Source organism: Neophocaena asiaeorientalis, unplaced genomic scaffold, assembly GCF_003031525.2.
Source record: "Neophocaena asiaeorientalis asiaeorientalis breed wild unplaced genomic scaffold, Neophocaena_asiaeorientalis_V1.1 scaffold473, whole genome shotgun sequence".
NCBI classification, from domain to species: Eukaryota; Metazoa; Chordata; class Mammalia; order Artiodactyla; family Phocoenidae; genus Neophocaena; species Neophocaena asiaeorientalis.
The window spans coordinates 138,070-161,898 of NW_020174935.1; the positions used below are offsets into that span (position 1 = coordinate 138,070).

The window sequence follows — 23,829 nt, forward strand, 5'->3', positions numbered from 1 at the left end:
CAGAATGTAACCCTCACAAAGGCTCTGACTTTCTTTGTTTTGTTCACCTTTGGGTCCCCATACCATCAACAGTGTCCTGTACATGGTGAGTGGTGGTGAGTGTCTCCTGAGTGAACGAATGGATGAATGAATGCTTCTAGAGTCCAAGTCTCTGCATTGGTGCCACCTTCCTTAGGGAACCCTTCTGGAATGATCGCCTCCAGTCTGGGTTGGGGCCAGGCTCCCTCAGCACCCCACACTGCCTTCTATCCCTGCCTGAGGCGTCTATGTCAGGTTCATGAGTCTGTCCAGCCTTTGTGACAGGTGTGCTGTAGGTTTAACAGACCAGAACCGGAAGCTGACTCAGGCCCCGCCCACCCAGGTGCAGCTCCACCCACCTCCCTGGGCCAAAAGCACGCCCATCTCCAGGAGAAGCTCCGCCCACCTCGCTGGGCCCCAGCTTTGCCCACCTCATTGGGCCAGGGATCCTCCTAGAAGAACGACCTCTGTCTTCTAGCTTCTCTAGCCAATCAGGTTAGAGCTTAATGGAGGATGATGGGAACTCACATCTTCCGGCTTTAAAAAGTCACTTTTGTTGTCTAGCCCCAGACTGGCATATTACAGATCAAGGGTCAGCAAACTCTGCCAGATGAGGCCTGCTGCCTGTTTTTGTAAATGAAGTTAAGTTTCAATGGAGCAAGCCCAGCCGCGCTCGTGTGCTCCTGTATTTGCTTTTGTGCTGCAAGGTCAGCTATGAGTAGTTGGGACAGAGACTGTATGGCCCACAAAGCCTGGAATATTTACTATCTGTCCCTTTACAGAAAAAGTTTGCCAATCTCTGTTACAGATGCTCAAAAAATATGGTTGGATCAAGTCAATTCAAGTCAGACCCTCGGAAACCTGCGCTGCTCATGTACGTTCAAGTCTTCTGTCCGGAGACACCAAAACGAACCAAGTACTCTAAGCAATTCTCTCTTTAAAATTAGGGAAGTGGAGGTATAGACTAGGTAGGAATAGCCACTGGAGAATCCTATATCTTTCTTTTATTTAACAAATAGCATTTATTGAGAACCTACTATATTCCAAGAGCTGTTCTAGACAGGGCAAAGAATGAGACAAGGGTCCTGTCCCAACAAGCGCTTGGCATCTGGATGATAAAGCATCACATCCTCACTGTGTTCAGCCAGTGCAGCTTTGGGTGCTGGCTCTGCTGTGCCCCTCCTTCCACCTCTGCCCTGGGGTGTGTCTCTGCCGGCCCCTGCATCCCAAGTCCAGCTGTTCTCAGAGGGTCCTCCCACCAGGCTATGCTCTACCTGCAGCCACGGACTGTGTCTCATTCATTCCTCTGGATCGCCACAGCGCTGAGTACGGCCTCTGGCATACAGAAGGTACTCAATCTGCCTTAATGCCACCACCGGGCTCCTTTGAGAGCCCCAGACCTGGTAATGGGGATGACGACCAAACGACCCTTCAGGAATTCCATCTAAAAGCAGCATCTTGCAGGAATTCATAAAGGGAAAGGATGAGCTTTGTAAGATATTTCCCGCCTTTAAAAAGAAAGCTGTAAACGACGTGATGTTTCTTTCCCTTCTCTTCCCAGCCGCCTGGCTGGCTTCGTGTGCCATGGGCTTGCAGTGAAACCCAGATTTCAGGCTGACCTGAGAGTTGGGTTTGATGTGAGGGGTAATTATTGAAAGCGACAGGGGTGATCCATATAATAAAATGCCCCCTACCTTTTTCATAAAAGTGATCCAAGGGTGATACTAACCGATGCTGTGGGGGGATGGGAGGGAGGCTTTGGCCCGGGAAGGGCACCTGGGAGCAGAAGGGGACAGGCAATGCTCCTGGGAGGAGAGTAAACTCCCTCAGGAAGTGCTACCTGAGAGCCTGGAGCAGAGCTTTCAACCGCTTCTGCTCGGGGCGGCTTTGCTGTACCAGGTATCAAGGACCCTTAGCCCATCTCCTGGAAATCCTTTTCTCCCAGAACATTTTGCCTTGTTAGTTTTTGCTGATTCTTGAGAGATTTCCTTTGGGTCTCAAAATACTTTCTCTTGATAATATGTCTCAGGTGGATATAAGATCACAGCTATTACATCAGGATTTAACTTTGACTTGACTTGTGGGGAGAGAAAAAAATCTCATTGTTTCAGTAGAAGTTCCAGTCTGGCACCGCCTGATAAGTTTCTTCATTGGGTTATTCAAGAAATAGCTACCGAGTGCTTTTTACATGCTGGGCCCTGGGCTGGGAATACAGTCATGAACGAGATAGGTAGAGACTATCAGAGTCCCAGTGGAGTTGGCAGCACTGCGAGGGAGCTGGTTGCTCAAATAGACAAGGACTCCACAGCGTGATAAAGGTGCTAGGCTCTGGGAACCCCTTCAAGGGCATGGAGGATTTCTTGGAGGAGGTGATGTTTCAGCTGAAACCTGGAAGATGAATAGGAACTTTCCGACAAAGAGGGGAGAGAAGGGCGTTGCAGGCAGAGGGAAACAGCATGCATGAAGGTTTGGCCACTGGGCAGGAGGGGAGGAGGGAGACTTAGCTTTTTCCTGCCCTCTGTGGTGACAGGGACCTCTAGATAGTCCTGGCCTTTGACTCTCGAAGGATGGAAGGGCAGGACCCACCACGAGGAAGGAGATAAAAAAAACTGCATGCACTCACGGAGGAAATATTCTGCCGTGTCAGCTTCGTAATCTGCATCCTCTGGGAAGTGATCAATTTGCTTGCAGAGACCTTTGAAGTTCCCTGGAAAACAAGGGAAGAAAGAGCTCGTAAGACATCCTAGGCTCCGGGGATTCAGAGCCCACCGGCCTCTTCCAGACTTCTCGCTCTTCGGAAACTGGCTCAGCCCTCTCCCTCATCCCCGGAGGAAGGTATCGCTTTGTCTGTTTGGACATCTGTCTGGTGAATCAAAACACACACACCCGCGGAGCTGTGGAGAGGATCTAAGGCTTAAGACTTCAAAACCCAGCCTTCCATCTCTGCATCGAGGCTTCTGAGGATTAGCTGAGGCGTGGCGGGCAGTGGAGGTTTGAATCTGTGCTGGGGACTGCCACAGAGGAAGCTGGTGAATGTCAATACACCTGCCTCTGCGCCCCAGCCCGGCTGGGAGTCACCTCGCGTCTTACACGCGAGAAAGCAGATCGCTTTCCAAAGAAGGCCGACCCCAGACGGGGCTGGAGAACATTCCCACAGACCTTTAGATGAGATTGCAAAGCATTTTCTCACTGGCAGTTACATAGAATTCACTATACGGAGCCCCTGAAAGTTCTGAAATACCCCTAGGGTTGAGCCCCCCAAGGGGGCTGGGCCCTCTGCCAGGCTTTTGGACTAGGACCCAAACTGTGAGAGGGGTATTAGCACCCCCTTTTCACAGATGAAGAAACTGAAGCTCAGGGAGGCTAAACGACTGAATAAGTACTCATGGCCAGGAAATGATGGAATAGGGGCTCAAACAAAGACCTTTCGGTTCTAAACATTTCCTTGGTGATTGCTGAGAAAGTGAGAGCTGGCTCAGATGAAAACCCCTAGCCCAGTGTCCAGCGGACCCCCGGCAGTGGTCACTAAATGAATGAGTGAACTATTGAATGCGATCTTCATAAAAACTCATGTGGAGACTAGAATTAAAAGCACGGCTGCTTCATGACACCAGCGACTTTGTCTGTTTTATTTGCGTTGTATCCCCAACACCAGCATAGGCACTATCGATGTTGCTTAAATTTCTCTGAATGACTGAACCCTCGAACCTGTGCAGGGAGATATGGCAACCGCGGGTGAGAGGCAGGCTTTGCGGCTGGACTGCCCTGGCCTTGGGTCTGACTCAGCTTCACGGAGACGCCACACCTCAGTTTTCTCAGAGGAGAGTGGAGATCAGAGCAATTCTTCCTTCACAATTGTCATGGGGATTACACGAGTTGACATGTCTAAAGCGCTCAGGGCAGTACCTGGCACGTTAGTAAATGTGCTGGGGGTATTGACGAGAGAGAGATATGAACCTTGACTACATTTAGCCCCTGACATTCAGGATTTTCCTGTGATGGTAGCTAATGTAACCTAATTAATACAGTCCCCAATACGTGTTAGCAATTTCTTTTCTTATTACAGGATATTGAATATAGTTCCATGTGTTATACAGACCTTGTTGTTCATCCATTCTATATATAATAGTTTGCATCTGCTAATTCCATACCTCCCCCATACACCCTCCCCCTTGGCAACCACAAATCTGTTCTCTATGTCTGTGAGTCTGTTTCTGCTTTGTGGATAAGTTCATTTATGTGATATTTTAGATTCCACATATAAGTGACATCATATGGTATTTGGCTTTCTTTTTGACTTCCTTCACTTAGTATGATAATCTCTCAGTCCATCCATGTTGCTGCAAATGACATTATTTCATTCTTTTTTATGGCTGAGTAGTATTCCATTGTATAAAGAAGTTTTATTGTTATCGTTTTCAATTTTATTTATTTATTTATTTATGGCTGCGTTGGGTCTTCGTTGCTGCGTGCAGGCTTTCTCTAGTTGCGGCGAGCGGGGCCTACTCTTCGTTGCAGTGAGCGGGCTTCTCATTGTGGTGGCTTCTCTTGTTGCAGAGCACGGGCTCTAGGTGCGCGGCTTCAGTAGCTGTGGCTCGCGGGCTCAGTAGTTGTGGCTCACGGGCTTAGTTGCTCCGAGGCATGTGGGATCTTCCTGGACCAGGGCTCGAACCCATGTTCCCTGCATTGGCAGGCGGATTCTTAACCACTGCGCCTCCAGGGAAGTTCCTCTCCGGAGTGCCCGAAATCCACAGACCTCCCATTTTCAGGAACGACTTCCAGCCCGCTGGCGCGGATCTTAACGCTCCCGCCCTCACCCGAAGGAGCAATTTCTTTTCTTATAGGATCCTGAGCCTTTGTAGCCCATGGAGTAGGTTTTATCATGTACTATAGAAATTATTTAGGACTTTTAAGGCATTAGTACACAGACCTGTGTATATCACATATAGCTGTATACATAGGATACAGGTGTGCTTATATAACTAAGTACTTTAGGTATTTCTTGCTGTTATCATGTTATGTAGGTAATTCTATACTACATATTACAGAGAAGATGGTTGATCCTTACTCTCTAACCCCCCTCCCCCTTAACTGTCTCTGTACCAAATTAGCTTCCTTTCCCAACTTTTGCAAGAAAAACAATTCCCCAGAGCATAACGGAACTTCGGGTAGCTTCACTGCAACTTTGTGGGATCCGAAGAGCACAGCGTTTCACTCCAGATGCTCCCACCAGGGCAGGCGTCTTCTAAGTGTGGTGGGCGATCTCTTCTCTTGCTCAGCACCCTCCCCACCCCATACCTTGCTGTCTCCCCCTCCTCTGTTGTCCTGACCACGTCCCACGCTGCTCTTGGCATCTTGCTGCATTAATCGGAGGCCTCCCGTACCCCCGGCTAGCTCATCCTCCATCCAGCCACACACTCTTCTCTCCTGAGAAGAGTCTTTGTACCCGCTGCTAAGAGGATAACATAGCTTCCCCATTGTTAAAAGTACAAATCAGTGTATTTACAAAGCACTTTACAGAGCACTTTCATTTTCTCTCAATTCAGTCTGACAAATATTTCGTCAGTGCCAACTTGGTGCCAGGCATCTTTACAAGGAATCCGTACAGGAGGTGAGGTGCGGAGAACGGTAGTGACGTGCCCCGAGGCTCCTAAAAAATTGGGGGCAGTGTTCAACCCCCAACCAAGGGGTCACAGGTGGTGCCTCCACATCTGTCTTCTAAGGGCCCCACCCTTCAGGCTGGTGGACCGCACCTGCACCTTCTCCCCGCGCAGCCTGGCTGTCCCGCTGCCCCAGCCCGTGTCTCCGTCAGCCTTGGACCATTGGGTCCCAGCATAATGCCTAGCGCAGGAGAAGCACTCCAGAGATGCTTGTTGAGAGGCTGTGTCAAATAATCAGCAGCCAGACCTCTCCGGTGAGGTCCGGACCTGGGAATCCAGCTGCTTGTTTGATGTCTCCTGGTGGATGTTTTAAAAGCACCGTACACTCAGCAGGTCCAGACTGGAACTCATGATCTGTCCCTCAAGCCTGGTCTTCTGGAGGCACCAACTGGGTCAGCCAATGCCTCTCCATCGCTCCCTTGTGAAAACTGAGCCTAGCCGTCATCGCCGACATCTCCTCCTATTCCCTGCAGGCTCCATTCATCACGACGTTCTGTCTGTATTAGCTCTCAGTATCTCTCAAACCCATCGATTTCTTTCCAACAATAGTGACACCCACTGCCAGATGGGCGCTTGCTTCCCTGGATGACTGCGATAGCCTCCCCACTGGTCATTTTGTACCCACTGTTATCCGTCTCTACAGAGTAATCATAGTGAACCTTTGAAAATGCAAATCTGTTCAAGCCACAGCCAGTTTGAGACACTCAACAGCTTCTCGATGCTCTTAGGGAAAAGCTCAACATCTTTAACAGGGTCTGACCCAGACTTCTGTCTGGTCTCACCTCCCTCTTGGTGCATGTGTCATCTCTGCTGTTCTTCCTGCCATGCTTGCTCCTACCACAGGGCCTTTGCACACGCTGGTCTACCTTCCTGTGCCCCCATCATATCCTTTGCTGTCCCTCTCTCAACCTTCTTTGGCCCTCCTGCACTGTGCTAGTGGGGTGTCTGCCACTATGCTGGCTGCTCTGTGTTGGGGGGAGGTGTTAAGGCATGAATGATGCTGGTGGGAATCTTCTGGTAGAGAGGGAAGAATTGATAACCCAGGGAGGGGATGGGGCAATGCAGGAGCAGTGTGAGAGGGGATGAGGTCTGGGACACAAGTGCAAGGTGGGCCTTATATGGACGATGGTGTGTCCACCGCACGGGGAGGGAAGGGGCATCTGTGGATAGAGATGCAGGGGATGAGGGGGCATGGTGGGAGCTTGTGACACTTCTCTTCTGGTTGCTTTTCTTGATGAAACGGGAAGCATACTCATCAACTGAGGATGATGAAGGGGAGGAAGGGTTGGAGATTTGAGGGAAGTGGAAAGTGAAATTTTTCTCCATGAGAGTGGGAGAGGGAATGGGCCAGGCTTGAGACGTGAAGTATGGGCGTTGGTGGCTTGAAGGTCCCTCTTGAGATTCTGTGGTTTTCTCTGAACACATCTAGTATGTGGCTGCAGTCTAGCTGGAGAGTTGCCTTTAACCAGGATGAGAGTCAGTGAGATGAACGCAAGAAGGTGAGGGGAGAAAGGCAGTGATTCTGAAGATGGATCAGACCCTAAGCTGGTAAAGGGGACAGTGAAAAGGTGGTGGGATCAATGTACTGGAAACGTAAGGTGACGGTCAAGGGATGGTGGCGGGAGTGAGCTGGAAGGGTGGGGCATGGGAGTCAGAGAGCAGATGCAAAAGACTGAGATTGTGGAAGGGGCGTGGTTATTGGTAACGTCAGGGTCAATGGTAAGACCGTGAACCGGGCGGCTCAAGTCGAGTGGAGGTAGGGATGCCATTCAAAGTATTTAGCAAAGCTCATACAAATTAATATACAAGACAAAACGAAATAACTTTTGTACATAAAACAAAACTAAACGTTTGCTTCTATTTCCTACATATATCAATTACATATTATAAAACTGCTTACCAAGTTAAATGTTGACATGCAAATGATTCACCAAATTATTCTAATAAACCCCAAATCAGTGGGTGGTTTTTAGAAATTATTGGTGTGATCTTTTGATGATGAGGCTCTTACAAGCTAAATGATGGCCTTGTCTGGACCGAGATTTGACACAGGGAACCACACCAGATGCTTCTGGCCCTTCTCTGTTAGAGGAAGAGTCATCCTGTCTCTGTGATACAGAATTTTCTCCTAACCTGCCTGATGCAGTTCAGTTGGGGACTTCTCTGAGAAAATAGCCCTCTGTCCTGGAAAGTGGCAGAGCTGGGAGTGGTAGAGTGGGCGTGGTGGTGGAGGTGAGAAGGACGGAAACCTCAAGAGGCAGTGTTCTTGTGGACAGTGGGGTCAGCACAGCCCGGTCCTGCCACTCAGGATCCTTCGAAGGTTCTGTTCTTCTTGGGTCCTTGCATACCCCCTGCAGAGCCAGATGTACCGGGGCCTGTAGAGGCACAGAGCTCACCCTCCATCCATCCTTGGGGAGTGGGGAGAGGCCATGGGCCTCAGTCCCAGCCCCTTCCTTCTCTGCCTGTCACAACCCTGCTCAGCCCTCTTCCCCGTACTTGGTGGGGCTGATTGATGCTATGGGGTTTCAGTATTAAACAAGCAATGATGCAGGACTTGTAAGGGCTGGCTGAGCGAGGGGGCGAGGCCAGGTACTGCGAGGACTCTCTGCCTGCTTGTGAAATCTCCCAGAGGACCACAGAAGTAGCACTAGGGAATGAGGTAGCAGCAAGTGGTAAACGTCTCAAAGAATGGGTGGGGGGAATGCCCGGGAGGCAAAGAATAGAGGCGAGGGGGAGTCAGGGTAGAGAAGGCTGGGATGAATTTCAGGGAGAAAGGATTTTAGGAGAGAGGCCGGGAGATGGAAACAGCAGGGAGGGTCCCACCACCCCCAGGCCCAGGGCTGTGGGTGATAAAACACCCCCGTGTGGGGGATGGCAGGGGCTGATGTCCTCAGGGGAGGACAGGTTTCCATCAGCGCAAGAAGAGAAGAGATTGAGAACATGGGGGATTTTGCCGACATCAGGACAAAATTCCCGAAATTCCAGAGCAAGGATTTGTGGGGCTGGGGGAGTTGGAGATTGGGTGTGAACTCTGAGTGATGAATGGTTGGTAGTGAGGAAAGACCCAGATAACCTGGAACTCAGGCTATGGCAGGATTGGCCCCAATGGTCTCTAGGTTGACGGTGATGATGAGGCTGTGAGTGTCAGCTGGAAGCATAAGGGGTCTCCAGGAGCACTTGGGGCTCTGTGGCCCAGGACTCAGCCTGACTAAGGTGGTGCTGAGGTTCACGAAGGGGTGGTGCTACCAGTAGCACCCCATCACTTTTGGTGGAATTTAAGTTTGGTAGAACATCTGTGTCGGCAGACGTTACTACCGACAGCGAAGAGGGGTGTCATCTTGTTTTCCTGATGCCAGCCTAGAGTTCTGCTGTATTTCTTTCTGGTTGGTGGTCATCAAGCCCAGGAGTTGACATATCTTCCATCTTCAATGGATCCAGGTGCTCAAAAGTCTGGTGTCTCTCACCATCTCTGATCATCCTTCCTCTCTCCCCAGGTTAGAGACTAAGGGCTGACTAAGTGCTTGGGCCTGGTGTGGTGGAGGGAAATCTGACCTGATTCTTGCCCTTCAGGGGCACGCAGTCTGGGGGGAAAGACAGAAAGCACAGAATTTATTAGAATGTAATGTCTCACGTCATTAGAGGGATGTATGAGGCCTTATGGGAGCATAGCTGTTCAGCCGACATTTGTGTAGCACCAACTTTATGCCGTGCTTGTGCGATCTGCTGAGGACACAAAGGAAAAAAATATACTTTCTCCCACAGAGCATGCCATCTATGGGAGACAGAGGACAGAGGCTGTGGGGTAGCAGGATGTGTGTTGTGACAAAGCAGGGCGTGTCTGGGAGCACACAGAGGGCTGCAGATCCAGGTGTGTGAGTGTGCAGGTGTTGACACAGTCCTCCTGACTTGGAAGGTGGAGGAGTTAGCCAGGTGAAGCAGGTAGGTAGGGATGTGTGTGTGTGTGTGGGTGTTGGGGCATGCGAGGAAGCGGTGGAGGATGAGAAGGGATTCTAGGAGGAAGGGCCAGCAAGAGCAAAGTCAGGGACCTGCTGGGCACACAGGAGGGAGCAGGGTGTCTCAGGGGTCAGGCAGGTCCTCCAGGGCAGAGTTGTGGGTAACAGGGAAGCCTGGAAGCAGTGGTGTGCTGGAGCCGGCTTACATCAGGGGAGCTGAATGTTAGTGTCTCTTCCTAACTCACATGAGTAGCTTGAAATCAGCCATGGTGGTAGTATTTGCACCACGGGAATCGGCAAGCCCTACAAATCAAGGTCCCCTTTCCCTGCCCAGAGAGTCAGCTGTTCAACATTTACCAGGACACCCTTGCATGAAGGGCAATCCCGTACGAGGGCTTGGCTGGTACAAAGACGTGACATCTTCGTGGGATTGGAGATTTACAGAAAGATTGGTCCCATTGGGAGGGCTGGATGGGTCAGTGTGAGGGCAGAAGATAGCTGGGGAGGGGCAGGGGCCAGGTCCCGCAGGGGCTTGTGGTCCAGGCTGAACTGAGGAGGGGGCATCTCAGCGTCCACTCCCCCTACAAGCATTGGCTTTGAGCTTTTGGAGGACGAAGAGGTGGGGGGACTCTCCCACCATGAACTATATAAAGGATTATTCTAATCACCGCGAAATCTCTACTGAACCTCCACCCGAGAAGGGCCAGCGATGCCACGTCAACCCCAGAGCCCAGGGACTTCAGGCCAAGCTGAGGTGGGAAGGCCACGGGCTGTGCCTGAGGCACCTACAACTCTGCCTCCAGGAATTTCCCACTTCAGATTGAAAATTTCAGCTTGCAGGTATTAAGTAGTTTAAGAGGAGGTTTCATCAGCTTTGTAAAAAGCACGTTAATATCTCACGGCACCCACTGCTGTCTCATTTATTTGAGATGCAATAAGCTCTCATAAACCTGGTCATTAAGGGTTGAACAGACACTGTTTTATTTTCCACATATTCACGAGAGTCTGAAAGAGCAGCTCGGAGCCGGGAGGGTGCGCGGAGGGGGCCGGCTGATGCACGGGGAGATCGGCTAAGCGATATTTTAAGTGAAGCAAAGGAAGGGCTTGGTGGGAGCTGCCTGTGCTGCGTTTTAGACCTTTTCTGCTCCTGGCTGTTTGCTTTGCTGGCAGGGCCCTCCCTGACCGCAGGGATTAAGGACACCTTGGGGCAGGTGGGCGAGGCCTGGCTCGTCCCTCTCGGGAACCCCAGGCCCCAAACAGCGCTGGCACGGGCTGCTGCTGGAAGGTGTGAAACGACAGCCTTTGTGGCTGTCCATAAGTTCACTCGTTCCCCGTTCATTCATTCACTGAATTGTTTTGAACGCCTGCTATGTGCTAGGTCCCGTGCAGGCACTGGGCCGGGTTACGTGGGGTAAGAAGGATGTTCTGCCTGCCTGCCTTCCTCGATTCTGCCCTATCTTGTGCCCTGAGCTCTCACCTTCCAGAAGCCCTGGGCACAGCACTGAGCACTTGCCCGCACAACCTCTGGGTGTATATCCTGTCCTGATTCTTGTCAGCTGCTTCTTTAGTCCTTTCAGTGCGATGTGGGGGAGAGATTGGACCCCAGACTCAGAGAGTTCCAGCTTCTAAGCCTGGCTCTGCTAACTATTAGCTGTGTGGCCCTGAGCAAGCCATGTGACCTCCCTGTGCCTGTTTCCTTAGCTGTCAAAGGGGGATATTAATCTCTGCCCCATGGGGAGACTCTGAGGACTCAAGGAGATAACAGAAGTGAAGGGCCCTTGTGCAGTTCCTAACCCAGAGCAGGCACTCAACAAATGTAATCCTTCTTTCTCTTTCTTCTTCAAATGATGCCTCTTTCAGGAAGCCTTTCTTGATTGCCCTCAGTTGGAAAAACTCTTTCCCTCCTCCATGCCTCTATGAAGGGCTTCTAGATTTTAATGGGCATAGGAGTCACTGGGGGATCATGTTAAACCAGATTCTGACTCAATGGGTCTGGCATGGGGACTGAGACTTTGCATGTCTCACAAGTTCCCGGGTGAGGCTGATGCTGCACGGTCCCTGGTGGACCACACTTCGGGTTGGTTTTCGAGTACTTTGTATCTGCTTTGATCATATTTTGTGTTCTGGTATCATTGTTTAGGAACAAATGGCTGCAAATCTGTAAGTTTCTCAAGGGCAGAATTTCTCCTAGAGAGTTTCCTGAACGTACCATATTTCCCTGGATTCCAAGATGTTCACACGCACATTGTAGTGAAATTGGGTTATGTCTTATAATTGATGGGTTCATTTACTGCTGTGCGTCTCTTTTCTCCTGAAAAATCATTATTACTTTGATGGTGTGTCTCATAATTAATGATAATGGCTACACAACAAGTGTTTATTGAACAAATGGACAAACAAACGAATCTGTGTGTATTTGTGTGTGTGTGTCTGTGCTGGCAGAGAGTGTTCTGTACATTTCCATTCTCCTGAACAGACAAACATGATAACACTATTAGAATTCCTGGGGCACCAGGATCTTCTATACCTCTCTTATTAAAAACTTATTTGGCAATATGAAAATATGTGTATAACCCAAAGCCCAGCAATTTCTCTTAGAAATTTGCCTTGGGAAACCCTTGCATGTATGCATGAGAAGATGTGTACGAGAATGTTCCTAACAGCATTACTTGAAACAACGAAACACTGGGAACAACTCACATTTCTATTGTCAGAGGAATGATAATAGCTTGGAGTACATTAATATAATGGGATATTACACAGCAATGAAAGAGAGTAGATTACAGCTACACATGTCAACACGGTTGAGTTCTACACACACAATACTGAACAGAACAGAACAGAAATAGACTCACAGGCATAAAACATGAACTTATGGTTACCAAAGGGGAAACGGGGGAGGGATAAGTTAGGAATTTGGGATTAAAATATACATGTTACTATACATAAAATAGATTACCAGGGACTTCCCTGGTGGCACAGTGGTTAAGAATCCTCCTGCCAACGCAGGGGACGTGGGTTTGAGCCCTGGTCCGGGAAGATCCCACTTGCCGTGGAGCAACTAAGCCCGTGCGCCACAACAACTGAGCCCGCGTGCCACAACTACTGAAGCCCGTGAACCTAGAGCCTGTGCTCCGCAACAAGAGAATCCACTGCAATGAGAAGCCCGTGCACCACAACGAAGAGTAGCCCCCGCTCGCTGCAACTAGAGAAAGCCCGCGCACAGCAACGAAGACCCAACACAGCCAAAAATAAATAAATTTATAAAAAAAATTTATTTAAATGGATTACCAACAAGGATCTACTGTATAGCACTGGGAATTATATGCAATGTCTTGTAATAACCTATAATAGAAAAGAATGTAAAAAAAGAACATATATATATATATATATAACTGAATCACTTTGCTGTACACCTGAAATGAACACAACATTGTAAGTCAACTGTATTTCAGTAAAAATAAAAACTGTATTTCAGTAAAAAAAAAAAAAATACTGAACGTAAAAATCAAGCCACGGAAAAATACATATGATATGATTCCATTTTCACATAGTTAAACGTGTACAACTGGACGCTAGATTGTTTAGAAATACATGTTTGTGGTGAAACTGTAAAGTCAAGCAAGCAGTGTTAAACACGGAATTCAAGAGGGCGTTGCTCCGAGATGGGGGAGCGTAGTTGTGGTGGCAGAGAGGGGACAGGTCAGCTTCAGCGTACCGGGAGGCGCCATTTCGTAACCTGGTGGTCAGCGCACAGGCCCTCATTTTATTGTTATTCTCTATGCTTCGCTATGGCAGAGGCGGCTGGCTGTTGTTCTTGCCGTCGTCCCACATTTTGCCGGGACAGATGGCTTCCCAGAATATAGACTTTAGTTCCCAGCCTCTCTTGCAGCTGGCGGTGGCCATGTGACCAAGCTCTGATCAAGGGGGTGTAAGTGGAAGTGGAGGGAGAAACTTGTGAGAAATGTCCTTCGGGGGATGGCATGTGCCCTTCTCGATGACCCTTTCCTCTAGGCACGTGGAGTAGGGAGCTCCAGTTGCCATCTTGGACCGTGACACAACCTTGAGGGTGGAGAGCTGCATGATGGAAGAATCAAATAAAGACATCTGGGCCATGCCGTCATGGAGTGTCTTATCTCCTGAACATTGTACACTTTAAAGAACCCTCAGTGCCTGCATAGAGCAGGTGCTCACTACGTATCTACAGGATAATTGAGCAAAAGAATGAGTTAAAAATTATCTCAGTGTTCCTCACAACCCCTTTGTTCAGGATAAACTTTGCTCTGGTTCAGTGCTGGCTGTGCCTGTAAATAAGGGACGAGGCGGGCAGGGGCATGGCAGAGAATGAGTGTGCAAGGGTGAAAGTCGACTTAGACGAGGGAGCCAGGAAGGAGGTGCAAGACAGTGGGCTTGACTTCAGACAGGAGGAGGGAGTGGATCCCGGTGAAGATAAGTGAACGAGGATCGTCGGTGCTTAGGGGTTGTGGACGAGGCCCCAGAGATGTTGGTCAGGGCCTTACACTGGGGGCTGTGGGTGTCACAGACAGGGGTGCCCTCATTGGCTGGTGGATCAATATAAACCTGGTGCAGACTGAGAAACTGGAAGAATCTGGGTTCTGAGCTTCAAGGCCCCTTCATCACAGCCTTGCAGCTCTGTCCCCCCTGCCCCATAGTGCTAACACCGGAGCAGGCTCCCGGGGACAGGAAAACCTCAGACCCACAATCACCACAATGTGATTGAAAGCCTGTTCCCGATGAGGTTAAGGACACTCCACAGAGGTAACAAGTCAACCTAAAATGTACTCTATAAAATAGGCCTGTAGGTTTGGGTGTTGTCATAAGCCGTGAGGAAACCTCTCCCAAATACGGTTCTATTAGTTCAACTCCTGCTGCTAGAGAGATAGCGAAGGTCAGTGGTTAACCTCAGAGTCTGGAGGCGGGCAACCTGGGTTCATATCCCAGTTATGCCACTGAACCTCTCTGAACCTCAGTCTTTTCATCTGTAAAATGGGGAGACAGTAGACCTATCTCATAGGGCTGTGAGCATTGCAGAGGGCTTAGCACAGCGCCTGGCATCCAGGAGGTGCTCAATAAAGTAGCACCAGTCAGGTGCTACGGCCTGGGCCCCATGCTGGGGGTACAGATGGGTTACACACAGTCTCTGCTCTCAAGAAGCCCACAGACTAGTTGGAGAGAGTAGTGATTACATTCCGATGTCAAGATTGCTCCCAGGTGGAGGCAGGTCCAGGGAGTACGGGAACCTGACAGGCATAGATCCTCTGGAACAGGACTGGTCAAAGGACTCTGTCAACCCCAGAGCCCCAGGAGTAGGCGGATAATGAATAAATACTGCCATGTGCCAACAGCTCTAAATTCATCTTGAGAGGCTGGTGGCATAGTGGAAAGATGGCTGGGCCACTTAGTGAGAGAGCTGGTGCTTGAGCCGTCCTTCTGCCACGTCTTAGCCGTGTGATCTTGGGCAAGTCATTCACTTTGGGATTTATTCAATATTTCAGCTGGTCCTCAAACTTCTACTGAGTGCCCACTAGCTATGGTCGTTGAGCTGGGCGCCGTGGTAGAGAGGGGATCAGTACAGCAGGAGTCACCATCCCCAAGAATGGTGTCTAGGAGACACTGAGACAAAAAATCAACTTATCTGACCCAGAGTGAAAACAGCAGCAAGGGCGGGGATGGTCACGGTTTTGGTCCCTTGGAGAAGCTGCCACGAACTAGGTGCTGGGCTATAAGCACTTTAGACTTAATCCTAAAAAACCCCTTTTATTATTGTCTCCACTTTAAAGGTGTGGAAATAGAGGCACAGAGGGGTGAAGGCATGCACTGAAGGATTCACAGTGTGAGTGAAGGAGCTGGGATTTGACCCCAGGCAGTGGGGTTCTAGTGACCACTAGGTGATATTGTTACAGCAGAGCACGGGAAGGTGGAGGGTGGGCGGGAGGGAAGGAGCGGGAGGGTGGGGAGGTGCTGGGAGGAAGAGCAAGAGTTAACCAAAAAGGGAAGATGGGATCCTGCAGCCGAGAGCTTTGGTCTGTCTGAAGGACAGATGGTTGGGCTGGATATAAGCCTGTGTGTGTGTGTGTGTGTGTGTGTGTGTGTGTGTGTGTGTGTGTAACCAGTCCAGAGAGATAGTAGCTGTGGTCAGATTATTTGGGACCTAATAAGCCACGCAAAGTATGGACTTAGCAGCTGTGGGGAGCCGCCTGCTTTTAAGCAGGTGGTTAATGTGACCAGACTTGTGCTTTAGGATGATGGGCCTGGTGGCCGCATGGGGAGTGGACTGGAGGGACAAGCCTGGAAACCACGAGCCCAGTCCAAGCCACCAGCATGTCTTGCCTGGACCAGTGCAATGGAAGTGGTCCAGATGAGAGATGGAGGTGGCTCAGACAGGATCGGAACAGTGGCGATAGAGAGATGTGGGTGGATATGAAGTCAGTTGAGATTTATTTATTTGTAAAATGGGGAAATGGGCCAGTCCTACCTTCCTGAGGGTGTAATTGAAGAGATGAAATGAGGTGAAATTGAGAGCTAATAAACCCACTTGGTAAAAAGCAAAACCCTCTGCAGAGGTGCCGGCTGTTCAGCACAGTTATCCTTCAGCGAATGGGATGGGGCCAGACAAACAACTCTCCCTCCACATATATGCCTCCTATTCCCTGGACAAACTGCTGCTCTAAAGCTCACTAGTTGTGTCACCTTGGGTAAGTCACTTCCCCTCCTCTCAACTTCTATCTTCTCCTTTGTAAAAGTGTTTATGTTGTACAAATGAATAAGATAAGGTGCAGAGTACTTGACACTATGCCTGCCACATAGAAAGCGTTAGGAAATATAAATCTTTCCAGAGCTAGCGTCTCTTCCACTACTCTGTGTACAAAGATCACAGGGCCTGGCTGCCAGGTTGCGTCCCACAGGCACTGTCATCTGAGGGACTCTCCTTCCCGCCAGCATCTTGTGAAGGTCTTCAACATGTTGCCCCGATGTCCCCATGGAATGAGAAAATGCCAATGGCCTTTCCCGCTTTGCATACTCTCCCTTGATTTTTTGACCACCAATTTCCCCAACCCTCTTTGATTCATTTTCATCTGCTCAGGTGTATTCAATTTCATGGCAGAGATCCAGGCCAAAGTGGTCAAATGCCATGGAAACCACTGGCCCACGCGGATGGAAATGTTTCATGAGATGAGGATCCATAGGCCTGGGGATGCCCATCTAACCACACTCTTGTTTCCAAACCAAACATGCTCAGAAATCTTCAAGTCTCCCATTACCTGAAGCACAAAGGGCAGACATCACGGCAGAGCCAGATTCTCAGCCGTGTCCAGTTGGACCCAAAGCTTGCCACCTTATCTGCTCTGACTCTTGTCTCCCAGCTATGCTGGACTCAGGAGAACATTTGCCTTTCCCCTTTCCTCACCATTGCATACACTTTCCTTCCCTGCTGAATCAAGCTCTCCTCTCTTCTCCATCTGAAACAATGCCCGTTTCACTCCAGAGGGTAGGAATGTACAGGTAGGACCGGGACTAGGGTCAGGTGCCTAGGGTCCAATTTAAGGAGGCACCCATCCTCAGGGTCGTACAGGCGCAGTGAGCACCTCCTTCAATTCTGCAGCTTGTCCTAGCCTGGCCCTGTTGTGGTTTTCAGAACTCCCACGGTAGTGAACTCCCTGTCACTGGAGGGGTTCAAGCAGAAGGTGGTCAGCTGCCTCTTAGGGATGCTGAAGAGGTCGTTTCTATACTAGCTGGGAGGTGGAGTAGGTGCTTCTGAGGTCTTCCATCCTCTGGAAGCTAGGATTTACGGAGCCCTCCCTAATCCCACAGCTCAGAGCTGCCTCTCCTTTCTTTCAACTGTGCTTTTACCTCCAGGATCACTCGTCTGGCAATTAACCACAGGCTGCCTCATGACGGCTCTTGTATTGCTGTCTTGTCATTTCAAATTGCACAGGTGTATGTGTCATTTTCCTAATAGCGTTCCACATGCATTGGGGAAAAGGATTGAACTGTATACTTTCTGTTCACTCTCTCAGTGGATGAGGGAGCCTCTCTAATGTTTATTAAAAATCTTCTCTGTGCCAATACTTTACACCTCACTTGATTCAATTATCACATCAACCCCTTGGGTAGGTTCTGTTAATGCCCATTCTACAGATGAGAAACTGGAGGCTCATAGAGCTTGATTAATATCAGCTACTCTTTTTAATAGAAACTCGGGACTGATGCTATCCGGCTGCCTGGGTATGCAGCCTCCAGCAAATTGCTTAAGTGCTTTTGGCCTCGGTTTCCTCACTATAAAATGGGATAATACGGACTTTCGTGGTGGTTTGGTGGTTAAGACTCTGTGCTTCCAATGCAGGGGGCACGGGTTCGGAGAACTAAGTTATCCCTGGTCGGAGAACAGAGATCCCGACCAGAACATGCTGCAGGAGTAAAAAAAAAAAAAAACCGATAATAACATCACCAATTTCACAGGTTCTTGTGAGGGCTGAATAAGTTAACATGCATGTCAAACTCTTAGAACAGTGCATGTCATGAGCCTTCAGTACATATTACCTGTTATTAGTTTCTATTGTCATTGTTATCAAAAGAGTCGTGAGCCTTGTCATATCTAGAAAAAACAATGATCAGAATGCGAGTCATAGTATTTCCCGGAGTTTAAATAAATCTGGACCAGTCATCCAGGTGGGAAGACAGGGCCATTCACTGTCAGAGCTTGTGATTTTCTCAGAATTGTCCCTCTCTCCAGGAGAGAGAATCCTGCCCAGAAGCCATTTGTAGAAATGGAAACGTGAGTATCTCATGAGTCTAATTGGCAGGAATCCATCCCCCGGAACTTGATTACCGCTGGGGAAATTGCCAAAAGAGTTTTCAAGCCTATGAAGCTGGGACTTCCCTGGTGGTCCGGTGGCTAAGACTCCGAGCTCCCAATGCGGGGCGGGGGGCGGGGGCTGGGTTCAATCCCTGGTCAAGGGAGCTAAACCCCACATGCCGCAACTAAAGATCCCACGTGCCACAACTAAAGATCCCACGTGCCACAACTAAAGATCCCACGTGCCGCAACTAAGACCTGGCACAGCCAAATAAATAAATACTTAAAAAAAAACCCCGAACAGCTATTTCTAGAATTAAAAAACTAAAACTAAAACAAAAGAAAAACTACAAAGCTGCGGGCAAGACTCGGTCTTCAGTCATTGATTCACTGATTGATCAAAAACATGTTGGCAGGCTTCCCTGTGCTAGGCACTCTGCTAGCGGAGCACATAGGGATGAAAAAATCAGAACCTTCTCTCTGAAGCCTTCGTATTCTGGGGGAGGGGTGGACCCAGTGAGCCTCAGCCCCACAAAGCCAGCCTGTACTCAGAGAGGTGCAAACAGGACAGCCAGGCCGCCCGCCTTCTGCCTTTTCACCACAGTCCGCAAGAGGAAAGGGGTTCTTGAGGGATGAGGAAAATTACTGAGGGAAGTTGCAGCTGACCCAGACAGCTCAGCTAGGACAAGGATCAGGCGGCAGGCGGGACTGGGTGAACCAGTTGCCAGGTGTGTGTGGAAGAGATGGAGGGAGGCTCTTGAAGGGGGTGGACCGCCAGAGCCTCTGCCACCCCGCTGAAGAAGGGTGGGCTCTGGAAAGATCTGCCCCGCCAGTGCCTCCGACTGCAGTTGGCTACTAAGAGCAGCACTTTGGTTGCTATTGGAAAGGCAAATGCCATTTGCATTTCTGTCACTTAAAGCAATGTGGTGTTGTGACACTCTGGAATTTGAAGATAAACGTTTAATAAAAGGATTCAGTTTGATATAATGTCAGAACTTAATTAGATCAACAAAGCACAGAGGGTTTTTCAGGCCCTTCAATTAGGACCTATTTCGGGGTCTGGTCTGATGAATCTCCAGCGCCATCGAGGTATTGCATGGGCTGGGATGGCGCTTCGGAGTCTGAGGTCTGCCATTCGCAGATTCTAGTTCAAGGGCACTGCTTTCTGCAGCTGTAGTAGAGGTTATGCAGGGTTCCAGCCCACTCTGTGTGGAAACCTACATTTGCTAGGGTTGGGGCTGCAGCAGTAACCACAGAATGACGCAAATGGACCCTAACCTATGTGAGGTTCAAGGCCATGACCCCAGGTCAGGTGAGGACTCCTTGGACTGAGGAACTGTCTTCAAGCCCACTTGGCCCTGACCCCAGGGGCAGAGAAGGTCCAGGCTGCTGGACACTGGTAAACAGTCATGTTTTCGATCTTTGCCAGGGCTGACGTTTTGCAGATATGTGCTGATACAACCATACTGGTTGTCATATGTGGGTTAGAGACGAGAATGCTGTCCAAACACCTCCAAATCCCCCTTCTCTCCACTTGCCTGGCCACACTGGCCCCCTTTTAGGATCTCCTGGACTGTTCCCCCAACCAGCTACTAAAGTGTTGGAGCCCAATGCAGGTGTCTCCAAGATGCTGTTCCAGCACCATGGCCAGCCTCCGTTCTGCCTGGTCAGGGTCTAGGTCTCAGCAGTCATGCAGAATGCTATCACCCCGGTTCCAGCCTTAAAAGTGACAGCAGTCTGGGTGGCAAGAGGTTATAGACCTAGTAGTAGGAGCTTCGGAGTCAGACCCCACTGAATTCAAGACCTTCAGCGCCACTGCCTGTGAGCTGTGTTAGTTCTCTGAGCCTGCTCCGTGAAGGGGGTTAATAACACCTACGTCAAAACATTGCTGCAAAAATCAAAGAGCATAAATAACGTAGGTGGTTCCTGGGTGTAATGGTTAGCACTTTAGATCCGTACTCCAGAAATCCAAGTTCAAGTATCAGTGGGATGTTTTTAAAGGGTGTAGAATGTATAGCTTAAGAGTATAATGTCTGGAGCAGACTGTCTAGGTTCAAATCTCAGCTCTGCCATTTACTAGCCACAATCTTGGGCAAGAAATGTCACCTCTCAGTGAGTTTCCTTATCTGGCAAATGAGACCGTAAATATCTGTGGGGCTGTTGGAAGGGTAAATAAGCTAATGGACTTAGGAGAGCATTTGGTGCGGAGTAGGAATTCAGTAAATGTTACTATATTTATATTACGTAAATGCCTGGCATAGAATAAGTGCTTAATACATGGTAACAACTACAACCACTTTTGAGAATGGTCCTTACCAGTATTCTTCACCGCCTGTATCAACGTTTTGCACTGCTTTTGGTCCCCCAAACCTTATAACTTCTTAGAAGAGAGAAGACCATCTCATGGGGATGCTTCTTCCCTCATCCCTCCCAACTGGCCAGCATCTGCCAGGTTATTTGGCTCGTAACATAATGAACGCAAGCATACAGGTCCAAAGAATGCCCTCCCCCAGGTCTCCTCAATCCTGTTCCCCTAAAAGTAGCATGTCCATCATCCTGCAGGCTATGATGCTACCAATACGTTTAAAATCGATGAATAACGAGGGAATTCGGATCGAGGAAGTCTTTCATCCTAAACCTGGGAGAGGATGTTTTTAACCGGTGGTTTACCAGCTGCAGACATTTCATCAGTGAGACATGCCCTTTCCCGTGAATATTGTGATTTCCAAAGTGTGTTTTGCTGTTGCCAGCCCAAGAGATGCCAGTAAGAGATACACCGTGATGGGGTTCCTTTAAGTTGGGGCAATGCTGGGTTAAATGAGGTTAAATACATTTCCTTACTGTAGGGCTTTTCTGGGGCTTTACTCTGCTAATTGCATTCTCAAGATCACCTTTGGGAACATAGTGCAGAACCTTTCCAAAAATTCATTTCAGTGGAGGTGTGTGTGTGTGTGTGTGTGTGTGTGTGTGTGTGTGTGTGTGTGTGTGTGTGTTTCATATCATGGGGCAGATTCTTTAGATTGTCCTTTGAGAGACACTGCACTAAATGAATCTTGGGTTTTACACCCGTGCCTTCATGCAGAACAGAGGGTAATGAAAAAGTATAGAGTACAGAGGTTTCCAACACCTTATTTTCCTTGAGTGCTAGCACGGGAGGTGTTTTTACACATGTCCCTACAACATCTGCCCGCTTCCGCTCTGCCCTGTTGGCACCATTTGACCCAGCCAAGCACTCCTCCCTCCTGAGGCACCCTCTTCCCGTCATGCCTGGGACCACACGGTCGCCTAGTTTTCTCCCTGCTCATTTCAGACTCCTGTGCAGCTCCTCTTCCTCTGATTATCTTGTTCATTTGGTGTCCTTGGGGCTCTCCCCTTGACCCTCTTCTATTTTCATTTCATGTAAGTTCCTCCCAGAATCTCATCTCATGGCTTCAATTTTCATCTACATACTGATCACCCATGAGTCTCTATGTCCAACCCAAACCTGTCTTTTTACCTTTGACTTTATGGTGCGCTGGCTTCCCCTCACACACATCTCATGGATATCTGCACCTCAGCCTGAGCTTACTGCCCACTGTCTACATAGACCCTCTTCCCAGAGGCTCTTTCTGAATAAACCATACCTTCATCCAGCCGGTTTCCCAAGCTGCAAATCTCGGAGTCATCGTTGGTTTCTAGCTCTCCATCCTCACTCTTGTCTAATTGCCAAGTCTTTAACACGTCTTGAATCATTCATGCCTCAGTGCAGACTGCTATCTGTACATAGTTACAATGCCCTCCACCACCCAACTGGCTTCCTCGCTCTCCTCTCACCCACTTCCAATCTACCCTCCACCCTGCAGCCACTGTGATTGGCAGAAGGTGAAATCTGGGCTGCCCCTTCTCTGCTGAAAGATCTTCAGTGGCTCCCCATCCCTACAGGATAGGGCTCTTTGGCAAGGCCTCCAGGACTCAGCACAGTTTGACTGCCCCTCCAATCTGTAGCCTCATCCCTCTCCAGAAGCCACGCCCCAGCCACCCTGAGCTGCCTTGACTCCCATGAGCCACTCCACGTGCCTGCTCCTACCTCGAACATTCCCACATCCTTTCTGCATGTATTTCCTCTCCCTCTTCCCTACAACTCCCTCCTCTCTGCTCCCCCGCCCCCATGCCTCCTACTGGTGCTTCAGTTCTCAGTTTACTTCTCAGTTCCTCTAGGAAGGCTACCTTGAAGCCTGCTCCTGCCTCCACATCACCCCAAAGAATGGGCTGACCCCTCTTCTTCTTCCCACAGCCCTCCACGCTCTCCCATTTGGTAACACTTCCCACACCACCTTGAGATGGCCTGTTTCCTTGCCTCTTAGAGAGCTGCTGGGTGTACCATCATGTCTTTAGGCAAAAGGCAGCCTGCCCACCTCCTCATGTCTCCAGATGTGCCCACGCAACATCTCAGCCCTTGCCAGGGAGCAGCAGGTAGTGGGGACTAGCTAGTGGGGATGACACAATCACTTTTCCTGTGTTAGTGTAGCTAGCGAAAGGCTTGTGGAGGGAAGAGATCGCAACTTTTGACTTAAATGAGGTTTGGGGATTTTCTGCGGTTTGCAACAATCCATTTGCCCATTACCAGCTGTGATGTGGAACTGACACTGTGACTTGCTGCACAGCGGGGAGGGGCTCTGGAGCCTGGAGGCAGAACTGACTTCTCCTCTCCCAGCTTCTCTTGTGCCTTCCCTCACCCCCTGAGCAATGCCAGACTGGCAGCAAGGGTCTTTGTCACCAGGCACCATGACTTGGTTTACTTCCTGTTTCCCTCACAAGAGGATGCCCACCATTAGAGCGGGGACTGTAGAGGTTTTATTCACAATGTATTCCCAATGCCCAGCGAGGGGCTTGACTTATAGCAGGGGCTCTACAGAATGAATGAATTTAAGGAATGCGTTCGCAGCCATATGACCGCTACAGCATATAAGGCTCCATGGGATTGCGTGGGAGGAAAAGTGCATGCACAAGGTTTGTAGTGATTGGCTGGAGTCTCGTACACAGAAGACCAGTGAGCAAACTGCATGAGCTGCTGCCCAGTGTACACATTTTGTATATCTCATAGGAACCAGGCTTGGTTTCGTCTGTGATGGCTGCTACAGTTAGCTGCCACCCTCCCCCATTCACTCTGCTCCAGCCATATAAGGTTCCTAGTTTGTCTCGAAACACACCAGGCAGGCTTCCCCCTCGAGGCCTTTGCACTTGGGACTCCCACCCACCCCCTTGTCCAGCATCTACGTGGCTGCCTGTCTCACTTCATTCAGGTCTCTGAACAAAAATCGTCCGACGACCATCTTATGTCCCCTCAGCAGGATTTCTTTTTGCTTCTTATTTAATCACTAGCTGATGTCTCATCACATTT

At 49.5% G+C, this 23,829-nt stretch overlaps 1 protein-coding gene across 1 annotated transcript in view; it reads right to left on the bottom strand.

Annotated features, from left to right (window-relative positions):
- Positions 1 to 23,829, bottom strand: part of CACNG2 (calcium voltage-gated channel auxiliary subunit gamma 2) — a 120,244-nt gene that overhangs the window by 20,180 nt on the left and 76,235 nt on the right. Inside the window, exon 2 of the mRNA XM_024761513.1 lies at positions 2,642 to 2,725. Coding sequence (XP_024617281.1) covers positions 2,642 to 2,725 — 84 coding nt within the window. The remainder of the gene's footprint in view (positions 1 to 2,641; positions 2,726 to 23,829) is intronic.